General features: G+C 45.9%; 1 protein-coding gene across 23 annotated transcripts in view; it reads left to right on the top strand.

The window, feature by feature from the left end:
• Positions 1-18,865, top strand: part of MACF1 (microtubule actin crosslinking factor 1) — a 340,946-nt gene extending 322,081 nt beyond the window's left edge. For 9 of the 23 annotated variants that reach the window (XM_070786801.1, XM_070786798.1, XM_070786799.1 and 6 more), the window contains 9 exons: positions 385-539; positions 1,376-1,450; positions 2,579-2,596; positions 5,542-5,659; positions 6,443-6,511; positions 12,893-13,104; positions 13,633-13,743; positions 16,498-16,627; positions 17,397-18,865. In XM_070786801.1, coding sequence (XP_070642902.1) covers positions 385-539; positions 1,376-1,450; positions 2,579-2,596; positions 5,542-5,659; positions 6,443-6,511; positions 12,893-13,104; positions 13,633-13,743; positions 16,498-16,627; positions 17,397-17,653 — 1,145 coding nt within the window. In that variant the 3' untranslated portion in view covers positions 17,654-18,865. The remainder of the gene's footprint in view (positions 1-384; positions 540-1,375; positions 1,451-2,578; positions 2,597-5,541; positions 5,660-6,442; positions 6,512-12,892; positions 13,105-13,632; positions 13,744-16,497; positions 16,628-17,396) is intronic. The other 14 variants (XM_070786802.1, XM_070786804.1, XM_070786807.1 and 11 more) reach the window with 6 other exon arrangements.
• The last annotated feature ends 5,154 nt before the right edge of the window (positions 18,866-24,019 follow it).

Raw genomic sequence — 24,019 nt, 5'->3', positions numbered from 1 at the left:
CTGTTTATTCCAAATTGTCACTCTCCTGAAATAATGTAAATATCCAACCTATTGATAGTGGAGTGAATAAGTATATTCTGAAGTTTGGTGGGAGGTCTCTTGTTTTAAATTGCATAGGGGGTTGGAAGGGTTATGAGTCTATTAGCAAAAATGCCAAAAACCGAGTGTGTTCTGGGGCATGCTTTGAGTATGCCATAATATATTTTGGGGTGATGTTTATCTTCTTTGTAACTTTTTGTATTTTCTAAGTTTTCTAAAGGGAGCATGTACTGGTTTTCAGAAAAATAAAAGTGAAGACAAATTCTTTTAAAGAAGTATTTATATAATCTCCAGCCAGCCTTTTCTCTTAGTTAATGTTCCAAAATGTGATTAATTTTCCTCCAGAGTTCCCTACTACCAAGTTAGAGATGACTGCCGTTGCAGACATTTTTGACCGAGATGGGGATGGTTATATTGATTACTATGAATTCGTGGCTGCTCTCCATCCCAACAAGGATGCTTATCGACCAACAACTGATGCAGATAAAATTGAAGACGAGGTATGAGAAATAATTGTATTCTGCGTACATTTTTGACGACATGTTGCTACTGTCCTGAATTTGGTCGGGTGCAATTGCCATATCAGCTTTTCAGCATGTCTGTTGGGATGTGATTATCTGGAGTTCTGTTTGAGGATCCCCTGTTGGATGGTGGAGCCCCCTTGGGTATCCAGCTATTGAGCTGTGGCTCTGTCTCGATGAATTCACTCACGTGAGTCACCTCTGTGTGGTGCTCTGCAGTTTCAAAGAACCTCTCCAGGGCACCACGTTGCCTAGAACAGACTCTGCCTTAGGGTCCAGGGGAGCATCTTCATATGTAGCATTTAAGGGTTGACACATAGTGTTTAAGATGTGCACCCACCAGCCTCTCTGCCTATTTAAGAACTGTATCACATTGAAAACTGCATCGTGCTAAAAAGTGTGAATTCATTAGGAGCTCATAGAATTGATCCTGAGATGGGAGAGGCAATGGGCCTGGTCTGGGGAGTGGTCCAGGGCCAGGCTCCTAGGTAGAGATGTAAATCAACTCATAATTTGCTGTTAATTAGTCAGTTAATATTGATGCATGCATATTAGCACATTTCTCTGAGGAAATTGTGAAGCAAGATGGAAGAATGTGTTGTATCATTACTGGTGAATTTCCTTTATATTCAGCATCTAACCGAATCTCCATGAGACTCACGACAGAAGATGAATGCGTGTGTTAAAAGCCTGGAATTCCTAAAAATACATAATGAAGAGCTTCTCTGATGACATGTGAAGATCTTTGTTTCTTTGAAGAGGAAGTCTTGCTTTATCCCTCACACTTTTCTTTTTGTTTTATTCACTACTAATAGGTCACAAGACAAGTGGCTCAGTGCAAATGTGCAAAAAGGTTTCAGGTGGAGCAGATTGGAGAGAATAAATACCGGGTAAGAAAGAGAAAACCAGTCCTTTGTGGTGGTCGTTCCTCCTGTGTGGCCCTTACAGGTGAAAGAGCCTGACACACGACAGATGGGTGACCCCAACTTCCCGCTCCCAAGGCTTGGAGGACCGGAGCCAGTGGGACTTGACATGCAGTGTCTGGCCCTCATCTTTGCAGGTGTCAAGTGTCCTGTGGGCTAAGATTCAGAGCCCCGCATAGTTGCATCTGGAAAATAGTGCCCTATTTGGTCCACAGTTGCTTGTATGAGATCCAATAGAGGAGACATTTCAGAGCCCTCTCTTCACTACTGAACAGGTCTTTGTGGGCGCGGAGGCACCTTTATCATAAGATAAGGAAACAGCTATCTAATGACTGGCCATTGCCCCCAAGGAGCTGGTTGTCATGAGCCCATATGGCTCACAGGCTCGGGGCTAGAAGAGCTGTGTCCAAGCCCCACGGGACTCTCAGCCTGCTCAGTAGTCTTCCCCAGAAAGCCATGCTGAGTAAGGCCATGAATGACAGTGAGCCATGCTGTGTTTTAGCTTCGTTTGGGGCCAGGCGGGGACATAAAAAGCATCTATGACAGGACTCCTAAAATGTACTCAGCAGCATGTCGGGATTCTCTAAGGTCCTAAGGTAGATCTAGGATTGGCAAAGAGGATTTAGGTGGCCAATTCAGATAGAGTGACATGCAGCCAGTTAGGAACAGGAAAATGAGATTCATGGGCATGTCAAAACTGTCTTCAAGGTACAGCAGAGCCACCCAGTGCTGCTCTGAGCTGGGGAGCAGTGTCGCGTGGCTCTGCCTTAGATCCAGCCCAAGTTTTGGGTTATAATAAGGCTCCAAGCAGTCTTACCCTGGTCTGTTGAGTTTTGTTTTGTTTTAATTACCTGTGAGAGGGATGAATTAACAGGAGCAATATAGAGTGCAAAAGTTAGGTCTTCTTAGCTTGTAAAACCTCATCCCTGAGTCTGAAGCTGGATAAGAATATGGTCAGTATGTGTTGTTCTTCTTGAAACTGTTAACATGATTACATGATTTTCATTCCTTAGTGTTAATTTGACAAAATGTTCTCTGTTTTGTTTTGTTTTTTTTCTTCCATTTCCTCCATCCTTTACTCTTAACTGTCTATAGTTCTTCCTCGGCAATCAGGTACAGTGTGCCTTGCAAACATTCTTTTCGGTGGAAATGGTCTGTGTGGCTAATGCTGCCTGTTCTTTGCTATGGGGAGAGGACATAATCTGAAGCATGCCTGGGTCACATCAGGTGGTCTTACCAAGCAGAGAAACTGCTAGTGGGGCAAGTGTTCTAAAGCTGTCTTCCAGGCAAAAAGATACAAGTGTATATAATTTTCCATTCAAAATTTGATCAGCTAAAAACAATATTTTGCTGGGCTGAGTTACAAGTATATATAGTATGGTTCCAGGGAAGTCAACTGTGGTATCAGTCTATCCCACCTCTGAAAAGAGCCCAGTCTTGTCCTTCTGTTTTGGAAGTCAGAATACCAGACAGCACAGTTCTGATTTACACCCAAGTCTTTTGACCATTAACACAGAATTTATAATGCACACTAAGTCAAAAAAGTCTTGGGATATTTAAGGTACTCAATCTGTTTAAATACCTTATTAATATTTTAGTTGTATTTATATTTTTAATTGTAAGGTATGTGAGAAGTGTGGTGTGGAATCATACTTGGCTGTAGCCTGAAGTTTGCCAATTACAGCCAGCCAGTATGATCTAATGGGATCAAATTAAACTTGCAAAGAAGATTGAATGCTTTTGACTCTGCTTGGTAATTCTAACCTTTTAGATCTTTTTGAGGGCTCTGGGGTCCTATGTCTTTAAATGGAAGGAAGTTGCATGGGTAAAATTTGTCTTGGGAAATGAAATCAGAAACATTTGGTGGATTTGAGGCCTTCAATCAATGTTGAGTTCCAGGCACTGCCTTAACCACTAACTATAGTAACATTCTGGGCCAGTGGGAAGAACAAAGGATGGAAAGAAAATGAAAACAAGAACAGCCAAACTGACTTTAAATAAATCATTGCAGAAGAGTGCCAAGTAGCACCTAAGCTTGTGCCTGTTTGCTAATGACTGCATATGGGTACAGGGCCCCTTTGAAGTGGCACTGATGTCCTCCTCTACTCCACTGACCTGCAGAGGGTCAGAGGAGCCCATTCCAGTGTTGAGAACAGAATTATGAAGTTCATTTTATACACGAGGCACCTGAGGCCTTAAGGACCACTGTGCCCACAGTTACACAGGAAATACCAGAGCCATGACCCAGGTCACTGTAAGGGATTTTCCATTTAAGAGAAGGAAACAGAGCTTGCTGTTGCCCCTAAGACTGTCCAGAGGTCCTTGCTTCTCTGGCAACCCCTCTCTGCCAGATTTGTGCCGGTCCCTGTTTGTAGAGCTGTGGTAGTCCTTCCACACTCATCACTCTGGCCTCAGCTTCCCCAGACACTTTGGCCTCTGGCTTGGGTCAAACCTCCTTTTCCCCATAGCTCAGTAAAAGCAAGTTAGAATACTTCAGAGAGAGCTTTAGTAAGAAGTTAAGGGGAAAAAAGAATGAAATCAATGCAATTAGACTGACAAATCGTTGACGGGGCACAGTAATCTAAGAATATAGCTCAGCTTGGGGTTCCTTCCTGATTCCCCCTGGGAGACGCAGAGCTCCTTTCCTTCTCCCCTCACTTACCCAGAGAAGACCCCGAATCGTGACGCAAGCTGACACTGCGCTTAGATCCGATGGAATCCTCAGTGCCTACCTGCTCCCACTCACAGGGCCAGTGTCTGAGGGCAGCTTCCTTCCTGGGACAGGACGTTCATTCCCTCACGGTTCCGGTCCCCACTTCAGTGCTCTTCACACCACACTAGGCTGTGGCTGCAGTCACTTTGTATAAAAACCTATAACCTGGGTGAGATGAAAGATGAAGGACGGTTTTTATTTCCTAAGATAAGGGCTTGGGTGGGGCGTGGTATTTTTTTCAATCACCTTGCCTGTATCAGTGAGCTTGAGTGGGTACAAAGTCATATGGAGAATTACCACAAAAATACTAATTTTGAGAGAGGTTGATTATAGATCCTTCTCAAAGATCCTTTCTGGCATTTTCAAATTTTGTGCCCTGTTTCAAAGTTATGGTTCTCCTTTTAACTTTGAAAATCTTAAGTAATTGAATCCCCGCACTCCCTCCACCACCCCTGCAGTTATCTTTGAATTAAACAATTTTAGGAATTCCATTTCTCCAACCATATGTTTGATTTTTGTTTTGAGGTCTCATGATTCTCTTCTGTTGCCTCTTTATTTTGGGAAGAGGATAATTTATGCAATAGGAAACTCCAAATGTTGATAGGGTTGGGAAGTTGGCATATTTGGCAGGAAAAAAAGGAAAAATAAATATCAGAAAATCATGCATGTTATAATATCGAAATAATTGTTGAAAACTACTTACAGTCAGCATGGTAGATTAAATTTTTAATTTCTTCAACTAAATTTTAGTATAAACACTATCTAATCATTTGTTCAGCTGAAGAAAATTTTCTGCTGATGACAATCACAATTAGAGAATATTTAAGGGTTTATTTCTAAAATAATGTGGAAAATCAAATTTCCTTCTAAGCTTGTAATGATGATGATGCTTTGCAAGGGTTTCCTTGAGACTTGAGATTATTTGCTGTTTTCCATTTAACTTTTGAGCACACTGTATTCAGAAGCTGACATCCACCTCATAGCTACCTTCTCTTTTATGGAAGCAAACTAGCTTAACAAAGAATTGTAGTGGATTTTAATTTGGGCAGTGTCTTTGAAAGACTCAAAGTGAGCTAAGGCCTTGTCTGCCCTCCACCTTCCCCTTTGGGGCAGGGTCACAACCCTCAGCACTTAAACTTTATTCCAGTAGAAAGTACGTCAAGACCGTGGCCTTTAACTTTTCCATATTTTAAGTTTTCTGTGAAAAATGCAAAAGAATGAGAGTTAAAATTCACCCCAAACTGCGAACTTGTCACTCCATCTGAATACAGTCTGCTTCGTTAGGGGCGTATCGACCCGCCCTGCCCCCCAGCGCCATGGCTCACCTGTGTCCTTGGCCCTGCAGTTCGGGGACTCCCAGCAGCTGCGGCTGGTCCGCATCCTGCGCAGCACCGTGATGGTCCGTGTTGGCGGAGGGTGGATGGCCCTGGATGAGTTCCTCGTGAAAAACGACCCCTGCCGAGGTAAGAAGCCACGCTCAGCACACGTTACTTGTCAGCCGTGCCCTCACCACTGGTCTTCGTGATCCCATGGGGTGCTGACAGTGGGATCTGTTCGGTGTCTGTCGTTAAGCTGCCCAGATGTCACCCCAGTTAGTGCAGATGGGAACTTGGTCGGGGTGCCAGGGCAGACCAGGGGAGAGGGCAGGAGGGGTGGATGCTGTTGAGGGAGATGGGTTTCTAGAAACACAGTAAATAAGAATTAGGAATTTATTGGTGTCATGAAATATTTCCGTGTGAGGTGTTACACTAACACCAGCCTGGAAAGAAGCCCTAAAAAGGCCTGTCAGCTCCCTGTTGGTGCTGCTGCTGACCTTGCCTGGAATTTGTGCGTCTCAAAGTCGGGGAGGGTACTAGGCCCCTCCGGGGAGGAGAGGACTGGGATCTCCTTTAACCAGAAGGATGAAGAACATCTGGCAGCGGGCCTGGGCACTTGTAAGGCAGGGAGTCACCTGAGTGGGTCCGTGAGGTCTCGGTCTGCTTCATCCTACAAAGGCTGGCACACTAGCCCTGAGGCCAGAGAGAACGGCCAGCTGAGTGTGAGCGATGGCGCCTGCCGCTGGAGGCGTGTGGGGCCGCGGCCAGTGGGAGATGGTCAGATCCCGGTCGTGCATCCCCTTCAGCTGCTCCTTCCCAGCTGCATGTGGGTACGCAGGAGCCTCCCCGACTCTCCGCCGGTTTGTCTTTCTTGACCAATTTCTGCGTTTCCTGCTCTGTTTCTTTGTGTTTATGTATTTTTTATTCTAGTGCACCATCCTGGGAGTAAAATAAAGCGCTCTGATTCCAGCTCCTCGATTTCCAGTCAGTCTCCCATAGGTTGGCTTTTAAGCTTTGTCCCTCTTACCCACATCCCGGCCTGTTGAGAATGGCTTTGCTTTTTAAACTTTAGCATCTCTTGGCTCTGTGGTATCTGCTGCCTTTATGAATGCTTTGAAATAGCCAAACCATAGCTCTTCTAACTATTTTAAGTTGAAAAAGCATAAAATGTGCCTGTTGAGACAGTATCCGTGGAATTTGTTCTGAGTTTCTGTTTAACAAATACTTACAGGTTTTTATACTACACACTATTATAATCATTTTACCAATAATAACACATTTTTACCTCTAGGAGGTGTAGCTACTATTATTATCTCCATTATATAAAATAGCAAATTGAAGCACAGAAAAGGTAAACAACCTTCCTGAGGAGAGGCAGCTAATCAATGGCAGAGACAGGGTTCAGATCCCACAGTCTGGCTCCTGACCTACATGCTGCGTGTCTCGTGGGCTAACATACCCACCACCATCCCTTCTTATATGTGTGTTACTGCGTAATTAAATTGGTAAGGCTTACTTTATAAACCTAACAGAAATGTTTACAGTACTGTTACGTCGCTTCTTTGGATGTGACTTATTGTCAGAATCTGAAGCATTTAAAGCTAAAGGTTCTGGGACTTCCGGGCAGTCTAGCAATTGGGATTTTGCCTTCCAGTGTAGGGAGCACGGGTTCAGTCCCTGGTCGGGGAGCTAACATCCCACGTGCTTCCTGGCCCAAAATCCAAAACATGAAACAGAAGCGATATTGTAACAGATTCAGTAAAGACTTTAAAACTGGTCCACATCAAGACAATCTTTAAAAATAAATAAAAAATAAAGAAGGTTCTCACATAAATTCAGATACGCTCATAAATTCCTCTTAACTCATTCTGCATATACTCCAATAAACCCAGAGAAATAATAGGGCAATAATCTTCATTAGAAATTTCTTTTTATTAAAGTAGTTAGTTTTAAAAACACTTATTCTGATGAAAACTAGAGCAGGTTTAAATCTATTTTGGAATTTAATTATATCACGAACCAATTTCTTTGCTATAAAAATCCCTTTGATTATTTCCAATGAGAAGCAATATATATTTCTTTTTAACCTTAAGTCAGTAAAATAAGATTATTCATTTCCAAATCTATTAATAAAGTTTTATTTTTCATGTCATGTGTGATTGAACTGCATGTGACATTCTGGAATCTTTGCCTGTTTGCTGCCTGCTCTACTTGCTCTATTTACGATAACATTGTGCTGCTGGCCAAGGAGAACACTGCTTGCTTTTCCTTATCTTGTTAGCTAGAAATTGGAACCCCCAAGGATATATGGGAGGGCCATCTAGGAGCTATTTTCTGTGGAACATAGTAGCCTTTTTCAGCATCTCTTGGAGCAGACAAGGTAAGGCTCACCCTTATGCCCTCCCAAGGGTGCCCTCATCCTGATTCCATTGGCTATAGAGTCCAGAACTCCTGTTAGGCTTAAATATCATAACTCTACCATGATGGACAGGATGAGCTACATCCCAGCAAATAAAAGTTGTGCTAATAAAGAAACACTTAAGGGCCCAGGCAGATGTAATAAGTGACTTGGAAGGGCATGAACGTCACAATGAGAAGCTGCCTAGGATTCTGTGAGGATTACTATGGCTTCTTGAAGCTCCACTTTGGTGGACTTTTTATTCATTTGGATTGCATTTACTTGGCTGTACCATAGAGAATGTTGTTCTATGGAGAGTACAAAATTTATAATATTAATGTTGCGTAATCGTGTTATCTGCCATTACATAGCTGTTTAAGATGATGAAAGCTATCTCAGCCTGCACATTTCTGTAACCAAATGTAAAGGTTAAAGTAGTCAACTCAGTAGGTTCCTGGTACTGCCAGAATTGGAGATTTGACTTTCTGAATTGAGCCGTGGCAAAGGCAATCATGTTTGGATGGAGATAATGAATACGTGCACATTTACCCTAGGGGTCCGTGAATGTTTCTGAGCATTAGACAGATTAGTTCCCTGCAATTTTACTGACTATCTAGAAAAACTTTATTGTGAAGATTTAAAAGACAGTTTGGCTTAGAACTGATTTTTTAATTATATGGTAAAATACATGTAACTTACCATCCTGACCATTTTTAGGTGTACAGGTCAGTAGCACATTAACACTGTTGCACTAGTATCACAATCCGCAAGCTCCCATCCACAGAACTCTTCATCTCGGTATACCAGAACTCTGCCCGGTAAACAGTGGAAGTGAATTTTACCTAACAGGCATGTTGCAGCCAAAATCAGTGGCTAGCAGTAGTCTCTTAGAAAAATGATGATCTCTCTGGTGGTTGAAAAACTGAACTTGAAATGACTGCCTTTGGGGTCTGGGCCCTAAGATATGATCTTTTAAAAAAAAAAAAACAAAAAAGGCATGGTCAAACGCATCTGTAAGTAAGCAGGTTTCTTTACTGCAGGACTTTTCAGAGTTTATAAAATGCTGATTGCATTAGGGCTCTCCTAGAGAGAGAGAGGGAAAAAAATGTAGAATCCAGTGTTTACTAAACTTCTCTTCGTAGGAAACCCCTCAGAAGCCTCAGTTTGGGAAATGCTGCTGTAAGCAATGAAAGACCATGGAAAGGTTTTACACTGTTTAGAGAGATCAGATTGCTATTTAGAAATTCAGTCTGGGGAATGAGGAGTGAGGGAGGGATGGGGTTGAGATGAGAAACACAGAGACCATTTGGAAGCCTGTTACAGTGGTCCAGGGTTGGGGAGATGCTCCGTGAACCACATAAGTTTGAGGTGTGCCAGAAGTCTGAGGGGATTCAGGAAGTATTAGAAGGTGGAGTCAATGGTAGGCTGAACTGCCATCATGAGGGAGGGGCCTACGTCAACAGCCAGGTTTCTGCTTCAGTCATGTCTAATCAGTATTGGAGGTAAGGGTCTGGCATCCAGGAGAAGGTCTGCACTGGGGGTGTAACTGAGAGGCAGGCAGGACCTGATCATGGTGCTAAAGTCTCCCGTGGATGAGCTCCTCCCCAGGTTGAAAGTCTAAGAGGGAGAACAGGACTGCGGACAGAACCAGGGGGACATCAGCATTGAAGAAGTGAGTGGGACGGGGTAGTCTGCAGGAGGACACAGGCAGGGGTCTTAGAAGCCAAGGGAGAGTATTTCAAGAGGAAAATAGTAACTCCCCCGCTTGTTGTCGTTTGACAACAGCAGAGAAGAGTTTTTACCTGTCAGGTTTATCTGGTCTTTACCTGTTTTCAGGTGACATACATGAGTGCACACATACTCTCTCAATACAGAGAGCACTGGCCAGAGTGAGGTAAATGGAATGTATTCATGACGTTATTTTTGAGAGTGTACACTGGTGTAAAGTTTTGTAGAGCAGTTGCTGTTTAGTTGCTAAGTATGTCTGATTCTTTGTGACCCCATGGACTATATATATAACCCACCAGGCTCCTCTGTCCATAGAATTTCCCAGGCAAGAATACTGGAGTGGGTTGCCATTTCCTTCTCCAGGGAATCTTCCCAACCCAGGGATCAAACCCACACTTCCTGCTTGGCAGGCAGATTCTTTACCACTGGGTCACCAGGGAAGCTGTAGATCAGTTGACAAGTACCAAAAACCTTGAGTGTGCATCCTTTCTCCCCAGCAAATGCACTTGTAAAGACTTAACTTAAAAGGAAGTCATGGATGGGCACAAAAACTTTTTTCACAGCATTGTATACAGTGTGTTAAAAATTATGAACAAACACAACACAGGGTTGGTGAAATAAACTCATTTCAATATGATGAAATAGTACTTTGCAGCTAGCTGAAGTTATGTCACATATATCAAGCATGGAGAAATGTTTCTGATGTTTCTGCATTTTTTATATATGGACATACATATACACAAAGTTGTGCAGAGGAATAAAGATACTAACAGTTCAATGGTATTGTCCCCTAAGGTTAAGCAGTTTTAATTCTTTGTAGTTTTCTGTAGATTTCAACCTTTCTACAATTTAAAAGCATCCCCTGAGGCAGAAGTGGTCTGTGACCCTTGCCAGTGATTGCCCTGGGGAGGGGGGTTGTTAGAGGGGCATGGAGCCCAGAGTGGGATGAGCTCGTGTAGCTGATGATACAGGGAGCTGGGGGTGGGCAGAGGGCAGCTCGGGTGGAAGATGAGGATTCTGGTTCGAGTTCTTGCATAGTTTTCCCTGCCCTCAGCCTCTGAGTGTTGCAGTTTTCCGTGACGTGGGGATGCTGACTGGCTACCGAGAAGAGTCAAGCATAGTATTTACACGTGATCACGCACTGTAAACTGGCATGGGGAACATGTTATCATTACATTATTGCATTTAACATGTAATTGCCCTCATCAGTGATGCCATTTCAAAGTCTTCCTCTTGTGTCACTGTGGTGTTTTCTGGAGAGTGAGCTCAGTGAACTGTTAAGTCTCATAGGTTTAAACCACACGTCTGAAGTTCTGTCTGGCCTAGGGTCATAAACAGCTCCTCTGAGGCGTCGTGGTCCTCAGTTGAGTAACGATTTCTGTTTGTCAGTGTTCCTTCAGCATTTGCTGTGCGTCCGCCGTTGTGCTGGGCATGTTAACAAACATAAGATAAAATAAATATTTAGCAACACAGAATGTTATTAAGTACCCAGGTTAGTGCTGAAGGAAATTCTCTTTAAGAATCATGAGTTTAGACACTGAGGGAAGTGCTAGAGTTTGGAAAAAGGATGAGTAAGGAACTAGAGGGCCCAGGAATGAACCTTGAAGGGCATGTTCTATTGGGGCCTGAGAAGGAAGGAAACAGGTTAGCATTCCAGGAATGCTACACTGTCAGACAAGAAGGACCCATAGACATCAGTCAACCTGAGTGATCACCTGTAGGGAGGCTGAGGAAACAGAGCCCCAGGCAGGAGGGATCACAGCTGGGAAGAGCCTGGACTGTAACTCAGAGGTTTTGATATCCAGGTTAGCCCTTTTAAGCTGATACTCTGATATGTTATGTCAACTTCACGTATTGAAAAAATTTGGATTTGACTTAGGAATTTAAACCACTCTGCTTATGAAGCCTTGTGCAACCTGATTTAAAGTCTGATTCTACCAAGATTGCTCAAATTTCTTGAGGACTTGTGGGACTGGGCAGGAGAGAGCAATGTATACCATTACCTGAAATCTTCTAAACTTGCAGTTTCTGGCCAAAGTAAAACATCTAATATAGGGGAAAATGGCAAATAGTTTGTTTATGATGGTTCCCTTTTCCCAGGCTTTACTAACAGTCCAGTTCATTTAGACCCATCTTAAACAGGGAGCAGCTTGAGGGTGAATAAGGAGACAGAAGGTGATCACAGAATTAACACCTTTCAGTGAGGTGTGACTTAAGAACACGTTGCAGAGGAATTGTTTCTTTTAAATTCATAATGTCTTTTGCAGTTAACTTGTGTGTTGGCGGTACTTGTTATCTTCCAACCGAATCCAAACGCGGGGTTCTGGTCCAGTGGCCCCGGGAAGCCCCGGGAAGCACTGCTGTGTTCCCAGGCTCTCCGGTCGGCGTCCCTCTCCCCCCACAGGTCTGCCCTCAGCTTCTCGTGGCTTTCAGCTTTTGATCGAATGGTTTCTCACTGGCAAGTTCTGTGCATGGTCTTGATCTCTTTCTCTCTCTCCTCCCACATGTTTGCTTCTTAACAGTTCAGCCCAGATCTTTTTACTGTCCCGAGTTCCTGGACCCCTTTCTTTAGGATTATTACCAACTGAATTCAAGCACAAGAGTCTAGATCAGTGGTCCCCAACCTTTTTGGCACCAGGGACCAGTTTCATGGAAGACAGTTTTTCCACAGAACCAGGGGAGGGGTAGGTTCTGGATGATTCAAGTACATAACGTTCATTGTGCCCTTTATTTCTAACCGAATGCCACTCCTGGTCTGATAGGAGGTACCGGTCTGTGGCCCAGAGGTTGGGGACCCTTGTCTAGATGATGTCAATCTCAGTGATCTGTTTTTCTATACCGTTTCATTACCGTGTGTCCTGCAAGAGTTGAGCAAAAAGTACACATGTCCTGTGAGAGAGAAAAGAGGGGTTTTGATTTAACCTCGGAGGTTTGTGGACTGCTGCACCTGCTCTCTCTTGACCCCGGGGGACAGTGGCGAGGCAAGATCGTGACTGCAGCATGGGGCGGTGCTTGGCACACAGAGAGCTCTTTATTACAGCAAACCGAGGGGTTATTAGTTAATGTGTCTGCTGTGGGTAAGAATCATGACAAGGCTGATAAATCAGGAATTTATTTTAAAAGAAGCTGCAGATGGTACTAAACCTATCAATTATGTAACTGTTTTCGTGGGGTCAAGCAGCTGTGTGACCACCGAAGATACACTTTCTCAAGGTTGACTGTCCCTGTGTGTGTGTGTTTATTCCCTTTTCTAGCTCGAGGTAGAACTAACATCGAACTTAGAGAGAAATTCATCCTCCCTGAGGGGGCATCCCAGGGCATGACCCCTTTCCGGTCCCGGGGTCGAAGGTCCAAACCATCTTCCCGCGCAGCCTCCCCTACTCGCTCCAGCTCAAGTGCTAGTCAGAGTAACCACAGCTGTACATCCATGCCGTCTTCTCCAGCCACCCCAGCCAGTGGCACCAAGGTACGTACAGCCTCGGGTATGACCTCCTGCCCCGCTCCCAGCTCTGCACGTGGCCATTGTTCAGTGTAGCCTCTGAAAGACTCCAGTGAGGAGAGGAACTTGCAGACATATAGACCAGGCTGGCCAGGCCCTAGTGGTACACAGATCTGGACCCTTAATATGGCCGCAAAGGACGTTTAAATAGGAATTGAGTCGTTAGGTCCAAAGTGCTTCTTTCCACCTGTTCCCATTTTGAGTTTGAACCCATGCAGAGTTACTGATCTTGAAAATCCAGGCACTGTCTGTGCAGCTGGAGCTAAGAAAGAGAGAAGCTCTTTGTGATGATGGGTTGTAGATGAAGAATGCTGCTGCCTTTCTGCCTCGGCCCCTTTCACCCCGTTGGACTGATGCACATTTTATTTTGTTTTCTGTTTCTTTAAAATTTAGTGTCTTCTATTTATTATTTATTTATTTTATGTTCCCAATTTGCTCCTTTTGTGTTCCACTTTCAATTGTTCCCATCCTTCCCTTTGGATTTCCGTTTCACAGACTCCGCTTCAGTTCTCTCGCTGTTATGACAAACCCTGGCTGGTAAACAGTAGAGCTGGCACCCCTGTCAGGGGCAGCCACTATCCTGACCTCCAGCTGCCCAGCCCCGAGGTAGAGTATGGCTTTGCTGACTAAGGACACAGGCAAGACCAGGCCCTCGCTCATGCCGAGAACCTGACCAGCTCTTCCTCCTGACACGAGTCCGTGCTCTTTTCCATCTTTGTGGTGTTTGCTTTCACAGCTGATTCATCCCGTCCATTGTCTTTCAGGGGTTTCTAACTCGGATTCACCAAAATTGGAGATAAATAAGAGATGCCTGAGACTGGATTGTGTAACAACTTCCCAACAGTCCTTAGAATGATACTTGCTCAGGGTGGTAAACAGTGGTCATTTGTGGTGATTTGTTTATCAATATTGTTTATAATCAGGCCTCTTGGAGTCTCCAGACGTTGTATCTGACACAAACGAGTTATGAACACTTGAAATTCAACGACGGCGCATGTTCAACAGTGTTCTACCTTTGCTTAGGACAGAAGAGTGGCTGGCAGCCTCCCGCCCGGAGTCACATTCCGGGGGTGGTTGGTGTTGCCACACTGGTCCGAGGCTTGGGCGCTGCCTCCTTCAGCCAAGCATAGCATTTGTGGACACTGCTCTGAGGCTTGGGTTTTAGTTTCTGAATTCCTTGGCCCAGGCACTTGGGTTTCAATAGCCTTGATTTGAATACACATGCCAGCGGCTCAGCATGTTCACGTGCAGTCATTAAAATGCCCAAGTGCCTTTGGAAGAGCAGTGTTTCAGAAATAAGATGTGGACTAGCAGCCTGTCTGATAGCTGTACAACTGGCACTCTAGCTCCTGCCGGGAAACACTGGGTTCTTGTGCCTCAGAATGTGGCACTGTGTCTAGTCGTGTAAAGCTTCAACCAGTGTAAACAGGAGGTACAAGAAGCCAGTGTCCACAATGGACTCGCTTCTCTGGGTTTCATCCCGCTTCAGTTCAGAAATACATCTGGCTTAGAACGTGATCTGGGGACCCACTGACACTAAATCCCCGTGATTCAACCTGCCTATCCTGCTTTTTCTTCTTTAGTGGCTCCAGTTTCATGAAAGTCTCAAAAGTTCTAGAATTTTTAATGTTTTAATTATGAAGTGCCAATTCTCATAGGATTCTGGTAGATCAGCTTTTCTGTCTTAAGGTTTTACCTTTGGTTTCCTTTCATTTCAAGATTTCATCTTCTCTTAACTACTGGTATTCTGCACACTGTCCTGGCGCAGACTCCCAGCCCAACATCTCTGGGGCCACGTCTGCCCAGCAGCAGTAGCTTCTGAAACTGGTGCTCTTCCTCCTGTGTGGGCCAGGAGGGTTTGTGCTGGAATGTAAATCCCTCTGTTGCTTTTGCTCTTTCTTTATAAAGAAAAAAGAAACACAACAAAATGGGTTGCTTTACTCTTTTCTTTGTATAAACATCTTAAAAGTCCTGGAAAACAATTTACATGATTGATTTCAAAGAAAAATTAGAAGAGCTGTGGCATGAGTGATACTCAAAATAGATTTAAAATATTTTCTCTCCAGATTCTTTAAAAAAAATATACACTCAGATGGTAAATGGAGCTACTACCAGCATCAGTAATGATACATACATCTAGCCAGCTCTTTGCCACTTTGGGAAGTGCTTCTGCATGCGACTTATTCACTCAACAAGTTTATATTGAGCCCCTCGTCTGTGCCAGATGTAGTATTAGGTGTCTAGGGTGTGACAGGGAGCAAAGTAAGTCCCTGCTTTTCTGGAGTTTCTGCTTTAACCTGGGAGATTTCAGGCAGCAAACAGGGAGCCTTCCTGGGCTGTTGAAGGGATAGCAGCAGGCCAGTGGCTGTGGTGGACTGAACACAAGGGAGTGTGTAGCAGTGGGGTTCGGAGAGGCAGGCTCCTTCCCTGGTCTCCAGGGCGAGAAGTGGAGGCATGCATGCCAGTGTATGTTAAGTCCAGACCCAGGCCCTTCTGGTCCCAGGCCATTCAGAGCCTTGTTCCTCATACCACAGCCCCACTCTCGTGTGCTTCTCCTAATCATTTATTTGATCAGGTCAAGTAATTTAATCTTCATTCTACCAGTGAAGAAATAGATCTACTTCAGTGAATTTACTGCATCTCTGTGATAGGGACTGGAGTAATATTTGGATCTCCATGTTAACAATTTGGGGTTAGAATTCATATGTCACATGCTGCTGCTGCTGCTGCTAAGTCGCTTCAGTCATGTCCGACTCTGTACGACCCCGTAGACGGCAGCCCACCAGGCTCCCCTGTCCCTGGGATTCTCCAGGCAAGAATACTGGAGTAGGTTGCCATTTCCCTCTCCAATGCATGAAAGTGAAAAGTGAAATTGAAGTCGCTCAGTCGTGTCCGACTCTTAGCGACCCCATGGACTGCGGCCCACCAGGGTCCTCCGTCCATGGGATTTTCCAGGCAAGAGTACTGGAGTGGGGTGCCATTGCCTTCTCCAGCCCCAAAACTTTGATACTTTGGAGTATTTGGATTTCTTACCTTTACTCATTTATCATATTTCTGTTTGTTATGACTATTGTAATCTTAGCATTTGAGGATTTTTTTTTTTTTCTAGTAGAAATTTGTCAATAAGATAAAAGGCATTGGAAGACATTTTAAAACCTTAAATTGGCACATGAAGGCTTTATTTTGGAAATGCTCCAAATTCATGACCTAGCATACTTTCAAAATAAATCATTGTTTTCCTGGACTTTTAACTAGCTTTTCAGTTTTTTAGAAAATTAGGAGGGCTTAAGTAAACCTTGTAAAGTGGAATTTCTGTCAACAATTTCACCAAGTAAATATGACCTTTTTATTTTTTTTAAGGTTATTCCATCAACAGGCAGCAAGTTGAAACGACCCACACCCGCCTTCCATTCAAGTCGAACGTCACTTGCCGGCGATACTAGCAACAGTTCTTCCCCCGCGTCCACGGGTGCCAAAACTAACCGGGCAGGTAAGGACCTGCCCCAGCTCTTCCCCACTGCGGGTAGGGGCGAGGGCATGGCCAGGCCCTCTGGAAACAGCAGGCTCCCCGCACTGCTTCACTCCTCCCTGAGGAGCAGAGATGGAGAGAAACACAGATGCGGTGCCCAGAGGACAGCTGGCTCAAACCTTGCCTCCCGAGAGCAGGCGCTCCCACAGCCAAAGCCACAGCACCTGTTCGCCATCAGAAACGATTGTACGGGGGAGAATGTAAGGGGGAAAGGGCCTCCTAGAGCCGGGCCTTCCTAACACACCATATTTATGTTGGCTCGGAGCTGAGAGTCAGGGGAGGATCACGTCTGCTCACTTGTGGACGTTCCTCCTGGGAACCTAGGGCTTTGGCTTCCACTTGCTGCTGTTTGCCGGCCCTCCTGCCCCCCATTCTTAGTCCGCCCATGCGGCTCTCTCCTCCAAGCTGAGGCCCAGGGCAGCCCCGCTCTGCTCTGCCATGGGGGCGTGTGAGGTGATGGTGCTGCTGATAGAAGCTGCTTTCTGTTCCTCAGGACGCTTCTCAGGTAGAAGCCCAAAGTCAGAAAAGGCTTCGGCAACTTCTGTGTAGGTGAGAGAACCGAGATTCAGAAAGACTCTGGTTTGCCCATGGTCACTCAGCACGTCAGGTGGTATTAGGATCAGAACCCTGGCCTCTGGTTCTTTTGTTCTCCACACCACCGCCACCATGCCCTCCACCCACCCACCAGTGCTGTCTCTATTAAGTCTGCCACTTTATTCTTAAATTCCAGACCCTAAAAAGTCAGCCAGTCGCCCTGGAAGTCGAGCTGGCAGTCGGGCCGGGAGTCGAGCCAGCAGCCGTCGAGGAAGCGATGCCTCTGACTTTGACCTTTTAGAGACACAGTCTGCGTGTTCAGACACTTCAGAGAGCAGTGCCGCAGGGGGCCAGGGCAGCTCCAGGAGGGGGCTCAACAAGCCTTCCAAAATCCCCACCATGTCCAAGAAGACCACCACTGCCTCCCCCAGGACTCCGGGCCCCAAGCGATAACACTGTACAAGCACCCCCAAGCCTCTCTCCACTTTGAATCCTGCTCCATGCATTGGGTGTATATTTATTCTGAATGGGAGAAGTTATATTGTTAAAAGTGTAAAAGAATAATTGTGTTATGAAGCTGCCTTATTTTTTTTTTCTTTTTGTAAGTTACTATTTTCATGTGAATATTTATGTAGATAAAATTTGCCTCCTGGTAACCCTGTAATGGATGGGGCCCAGAAATGAAATATTTGAGAACAAGCAAAAAGGTCAAGATGCAAATGTGTATTAAAAAAAAAAGCCTCTAAATAGGGTTTCTTTGCGGTGCAGGGTTGTAAACCTGCTTTATCTTTTAGGATTATTCCTAAATGCATCTTCTTTATAAACTTGACTTGCTATCTCAGCAAGATAAATTATATTAAAAAAAAAAAATAAGAATCCTGCAGTGTTTAGGAACTCTTTTTTTGTAAATCACAGACACCTCAATTAGTGAGAACTGAGGGGAGGGCACTTCTGATTGCTTTTTCCATTGTTTTTAATGTTGTGTGATTTTAGCTGAAGAGAGGGAACCTCATGTAGGTAATGTTTGCACATGATACAGCAAAAGGAGTTCATTGCAATACTGTCTTTGAATACTGTCTCAGTACTGGGCGTTTAAAGGACAAATAGCTGCTAGAATTCAGGGGTAAACGTAACTCTTCAGAAGACGTCAGAACATTGGGGGTTTGTAAGAGTCCTGGTTCATAACTTCCTATCCAACCTGGCCGCTAATAACTCATGTGCTCACTGGGACCCAGGCCGTCAGCAAAGGGAGACTCCCTGGTGGCATCATGAATTACAGTTTGTTTATCTGCATTTTTTGCTATTTATTTAAAATGGTCGATCAACTTCCCACAAACCGAGGAATGAATTCCACAAGCCTATTTTGAAAATGTGGACATAAAACAAAACATTCGCTCATCCTTTAAAGGAGTTCACCAGCACACTTGTTAACAAGTCCCGTTTGCTTCCGTCTTTTTTTGTGCGTAATAAAGTCAACTGACCAAGTGACCATGAAGAGGGGCTGACTGGGGCTCCTGATTTTTAGCTGCTGTTCCTCTTCAGCTCCGACCATGTTGCTGTGTGATTATCTCAATTGGTTTTAATTGAGGCAGAAACTGAAGCTCTACCAATGAACTGTTTAAAAACAAGACACACTTTTGTATTAAAATTGCTTGCAGTAACAAATATTTTGTATTTCCTGCCTTTTTTTTCTCAACCATTACCTTATATATAACATATTACTCTGGGGAATGATTGTGTTTTAGGTACTTCAGTGTTTTATTCAAATCCAGATATCTTGGATAAATTATGGAGCTCATTAATAATTTTTTCCTTGTATATCTTATTCTTATTAATTTCATTTAACAAGGGAACAAAGAAATAGACGGTTATTAATGTAAATCTGTAGGGCTATCTACCCCACTTACATCATTAAACAAATAACCAGTATGTAAGAAGATTTCTGTTGTAGAAATCACAGGCCTTAGAGCTTCAGAATATGGGCCAGTTTCCCACAGTATGCTGAAATTTCTGGTTAAATGGTAGAATAAATAGGATTTCAGAGGTAGAAACAAAAGTGGTCATCAAATCTAGCTCCTTTGTTTTATAGACAGAGAAACAAATGGGAAAGTGGGAAGAAAGTAATTTTCCCGTGATCACATAATAAATAAACGGCAGGAGTGGACCTTGAATCTAGTCCTTGGCTCCCTATCCAAGCCTGCCAGTTCTTTTCCCTTCAGCCCCTCGTTGGCTTTTAATTAGAACAGCCAAATATTAAGTAACTCTGACACAGGAGTTAGACTAGGAAATAACTAGAGAACTTTAGAGGTAAGAGGGATTCAACCTCATCCACCTGCATCCTTGCTCATTGGGTCACACTCCCCTTGTGATATGGGAATTCAATAAGAAGGACACAGGATTGCCAGAGCTGTTTGAGGCCAAATATCCCAAGAGAATGTGCAGCCTGACAGATTCTGAAGCAAGAGCTTACTCTGTTCTCTGTGGAATCAAGTTTAACTTCAGACTGTTAGAACTTTGTAGGAAGGTGTTTTCACTCAAAATCTGCTTACCCCTCTAGACTTCCTAGCTGCAGAAGCATGCTGGAAGGAGCTCGATCTGCACTTTCTCAGAATCTGGACCACAGTCACTTGTTTTTCTTACCAAGGAATTCAGGGTTTCTCTCAGTCTTTGCAACAAAGTTCAGCTAGAGTGCACTCTGCAGAAAGTGCATTTCCATTCAATAAACACCTGTGTGCAAGACCATGTGGAAAATTTAGGGATAACAGGAAAGGGGTTAAAACTGCAGTTCTGTGACACAAGTGCTGAACAAGTAATGCAGACTTGGTGTCTGCTAGGATAGAGGAGGGCGGGTTCTGGAGCCTTGAATAACAACAGCTAACATGTATTGAGTGCTTGCTGTGTGCCATCTCTGTGCTAAGGCTCTATGTACATTCTTACATAATTCACATCATAATCCTACAATTATGAGCCTCACTTATAGATGAGGGACAGCCTGAGAGAGGTTCAGTGACTTGCCCAAGATCACAAAGTTGCCAAGTGGCTGGGGAAGCCCTTGTTTGACCCAACTCTGGACATGGAACAACAGACTGGTTCCAAATAGGAAAAGGAGTACGTCAAGGCTGTATATCATCACCCTGCTTATTTAACTTCTATGCAGAGTACATCATGAGAAATGTTGGACTGGATGAAGCACAAGCTGGAATCAAGATTACTGGGAGAAATATCAATAACCTCAGATAGGCAGATGACCCTTAAGGCAGAAAGTGAAGAAGAGCGAAAGAGCCTCTTGATGAAAGTGAAAGAGTGAAAAACTTGGCTTAAAACTCAACATTCAGAAAACTAAGATCATGGCATCCAGTCCCATCACTTCATGGCAAATAGATGGGGAAACAATGGAAACAGTGACAGACTTTACTTTGGGGGGCTCACTGCAGATGGTGACCACAGCCATGAAATTAAAAGACAGTTGCTCCTTGGAAGAAAAGTTATGACCAACCTAGGCAGCATATTAAAAAGCAGAGACGTTACTTTGTCAACAAAGGTCTGTCTAGTCAAGGCTGTGGTTTTACCAGTAGTCATGTATGGATGTGAGAGTTGGGCCATAAAGAAAGCTGAGCACCAAAGAACTGATGCTTTTGAACTGTGCGGTTGGAGAAGACTCTTGAGAGTCCTTTGGACTGCAAGGAGATCCAACCAGTCCATCCTAAAGGAAATTACAGTCCTGAGTATTCATTGGAAGGACTGATGCTAAAGCTGAAGCTCCAAGACTTTGGCCACCTGATGTGAAGAGCTGACTCATTGGAAAAGACCCTGATGCTGGGCAAGACTGAAGGCAGGAGGAGAAGGATACAACAGAGGATGAGATGGTTGGATGGCATCACCGATTCAATGGACGAGTTTGAGTAAATGGGAGTTGGTGATGGACAGGGAAGTCTGGCATGCTGCAGTCCATGGGGTCACAGTCAGACACGACTGAGCAACTGGACTGAACTGAACTCTGCAAGAAACCTTCCCCATGTCAGTTCCCCTCAAGTTCAGGAGTTTCACGATCCCACTCACAGATCACCTGTCCCCATTTTTTCTGCCCTTCCAGACACTTTGCTGGCCCCTCTGTCAGAGAACAGCCTCCATTCTGCCTTCAAAAAGACTGTTCACTCGTGACCCCTGAGGGCCACTAGAGGGCAGGGAGCTGGGCAGCTTCATCTCTGGCTCAGGGCACAGTGCAGATCAGCACCCAGTGGTTTATGGGAATGTGAGGGTATCGTTTCAAGAGCACAGCCATCTCCACTCATCCTAAATGGAGATAATTTCTATTACAAGAATCAGACCAGCACTAGGGCTGCTTGCAGTCTTGCTGGGAGACCAGTATTATACAGTACACAATGGGAGAATTACAGGCTAGATCTGAGGCCCCCAGTGACTCAAAGAGGAAATGCAGAGGGAAGCCCAGGAACACAGGGACAAGGAAGAGGGCAAGAGATTTCAGAGGCCCTGACTAAGTCTGACAAGGGGACACCCTCGACTCTGTCCCCTGCCTGTGCGTGCGGAGTCACCAAGCCTTGTGGACTCACCGTAACAGCCCTCCATCCCATCTCTATTAGAGGATCATTGTTGTCCTGACCCCTCGCATTACTGTACCTGTCTCCAGCTGTAGGTCCTAAGTCCATGCTCCCTCCAATCCGTAAGTCCCCTCTGCATCCAGCCTCTGGTCAGGTCCTGGGCACTTTGAATGGCTAGTGTGAAACATTCTTAACTGGGTTTAGCAGTCTTGTAGAGATTTACCTGTTGGGTAAAAGGAAGACTAGGCATAAGACACCAGCAAGTGACTGGATTTAAGATTTGACATATTTTTAAGTTTGATGTGGTCTTGGAGAAATCTGAATTTTATTGGATAAATCATACATTTATTTTGAAGTTTTATCTTTAACCCACATTGGGGTGCCATAGCCATCTGCTATGCAGAGTCCTCACCTGGTCACTTGCCCCCCAGTCTCTCCAGGCTTCACTGAGCTCACTTGCATGTGCTCACCTACTCCGACCCAGGTCCACTGCTGTGTGACTTGAAGGAAGTCCCTTAACCCCTGGGTGCCTCTGGCTCCTCATCTGTTAAGTGAGGTGGGGAATGGGGGGTGCGACTCCCCTATAACAAGGTATGAGCTGGAAAGAAATGACACAGAACGTGGCTGGTGCACGAACAGTGCTAACTGTCATCTGCTATTGTGATGCTCTTTGGAGTTGCGGCCTTCACACAAGCTATTGCTTCTACCTTGAAACACTCCACTCCTCACCAGTTCATTCCAGCTTTCGGAGCTCAGTTTACGTGTCTTTTCCTCTCAGTGCAGCTCCTTAACCATAAATGAAAAACCGAGGTGAGATTAGTGCCTAGGGAAGGGTCTGTGCAGAATGGTGGTGGTGGTTTAGTCACTAAGTCGTGTCCAACTCTTGGGATCCCATGGACTGTAGCCTGCCAGGCTGCTCTATCCATGGGATTCTCCAGGCAAGAAGACTGGAGTGGGTTGCCATTTCCTTCTGCAGGGTATCTTCCCAACTCAGGAATCGAACCCAGGTCTCCTGCACTGCAGGAAGATTCTTTACCGGCTGAGCTATGCGGAGCTATTCAATCGAGGAGCCCTGTCTCAAACCGCTGAGGGCCGTGACAACTAAGATGCAAAAGATCAGGAAGGACGCCAGAGTTCCTTGACCTGCGGAAGGCATATCCTGCGCGCAGCTAGACCCGCACCGGGGTTCAGAGGACGCACAGCAAACCTGGCGATGACAGCGCGGCTGCTGGAGCTGCTGGGAAGGCCGGCCAGAGGCGCCGACCGAGAGCGCGCAGGAGCCAGGTGGGTGGGCGCGCCGGGAGCAGTGACACGACAGGTGTCAGATGTCCCGGAAGGAACCCCCAAAGGCTCACACAAGGGGACTGCAGGGAAGACGCCGGGAGGCCGGCCAGCAGCTGCAGTGGCGGGAAACTCTGGCCCGGATGCTGCTGCCAGAGGGATGCGACCCACTCTCTAGACTTGGCTGGTACCCGCGAACCCCTCCACCGCTAGACCCGACTGAGACGTCTCGGGTCCTGGGGCGACACCCCACGCACCAGGCAGGCTGCCGGGTCACTTCGCGGGCCAGACGAAGAGTTGGGATCCGGCTCCGACAGGGCTATCAAGGAAGGACACGCCTCCGCGGGAGCGCAGGATCTAATCTCCCCGACCGTGCTTCTACACTGGGTCCCCAGGCCCAGTCCCCGCGCCCTCCCGACAGTGCAGCCAGCAAGGGAAGGAGAGTCCAGGACAACAGCTGGCCCCAGACAGCACAACTGCGGATTTCTCGCCGTATCACCTACACCGAATCGTATCTCAGTCTCCATCGCCAGCCACACAGAGCCCCTTCCCAGAGCCTTGTCCCCGCCCCTGCGTCCCCATTGGTCGGGTCCCGGAGGCGGGCCCCGACGGCTCCCAGCTGGAGGACAGAGGCGGCCGCGGCCCGGCGGAGCGGTACAAACTCGGTCCACACCTCCCCGAACCCGACGGCAGCTCTCCCTGCGCCTCTAAGCTGAGCGGCTTCGGCAGCAGCCGGACTGTCCGGCGCAGCGGAACGGACAGACTAGCCGACCGTCCCTGGTTCCCAGAGGAGCTCCTGCCGGAGGCGGTGCGGTCGCAGCCGACGGTCCGGGAGTTCTAGGGACCGCGCTGCGTTCGCGGGCGACCCACGCCCCGTCCCATCGGCCCCAAGCCAGGCCCGCCGCGCGCCGTCGGGGCGGCCCAGATCCGGGCCCCGCTGGGAGCGGATGCGCGCGCGGTGAGGCCGCCGGGTCCCGCC

Source organism: Bos indicus, chromosome 3 (assembly GCF_029378745.1).
Source record: "Bos indicus isolate NIAB-ARS_2022 breed Sahiwal x Tharparkar chromosome 3, NIAB-ARS_B.indTharparkar_mat_pri_1.0, whole genome shotgun sequence".
In the NCBI taxonomy this organism is placed as follows: domain Eukaryota; kingdom Metazoa; phylum Chordata; class Mammalia; order Artiodactyla; family Bovidae; genus Bos; species Bos indicus.
Note: the sequence above shows the minus strand (reverse complement) of the source record. Positions and strands in the feature narration are given on the sequence as shown.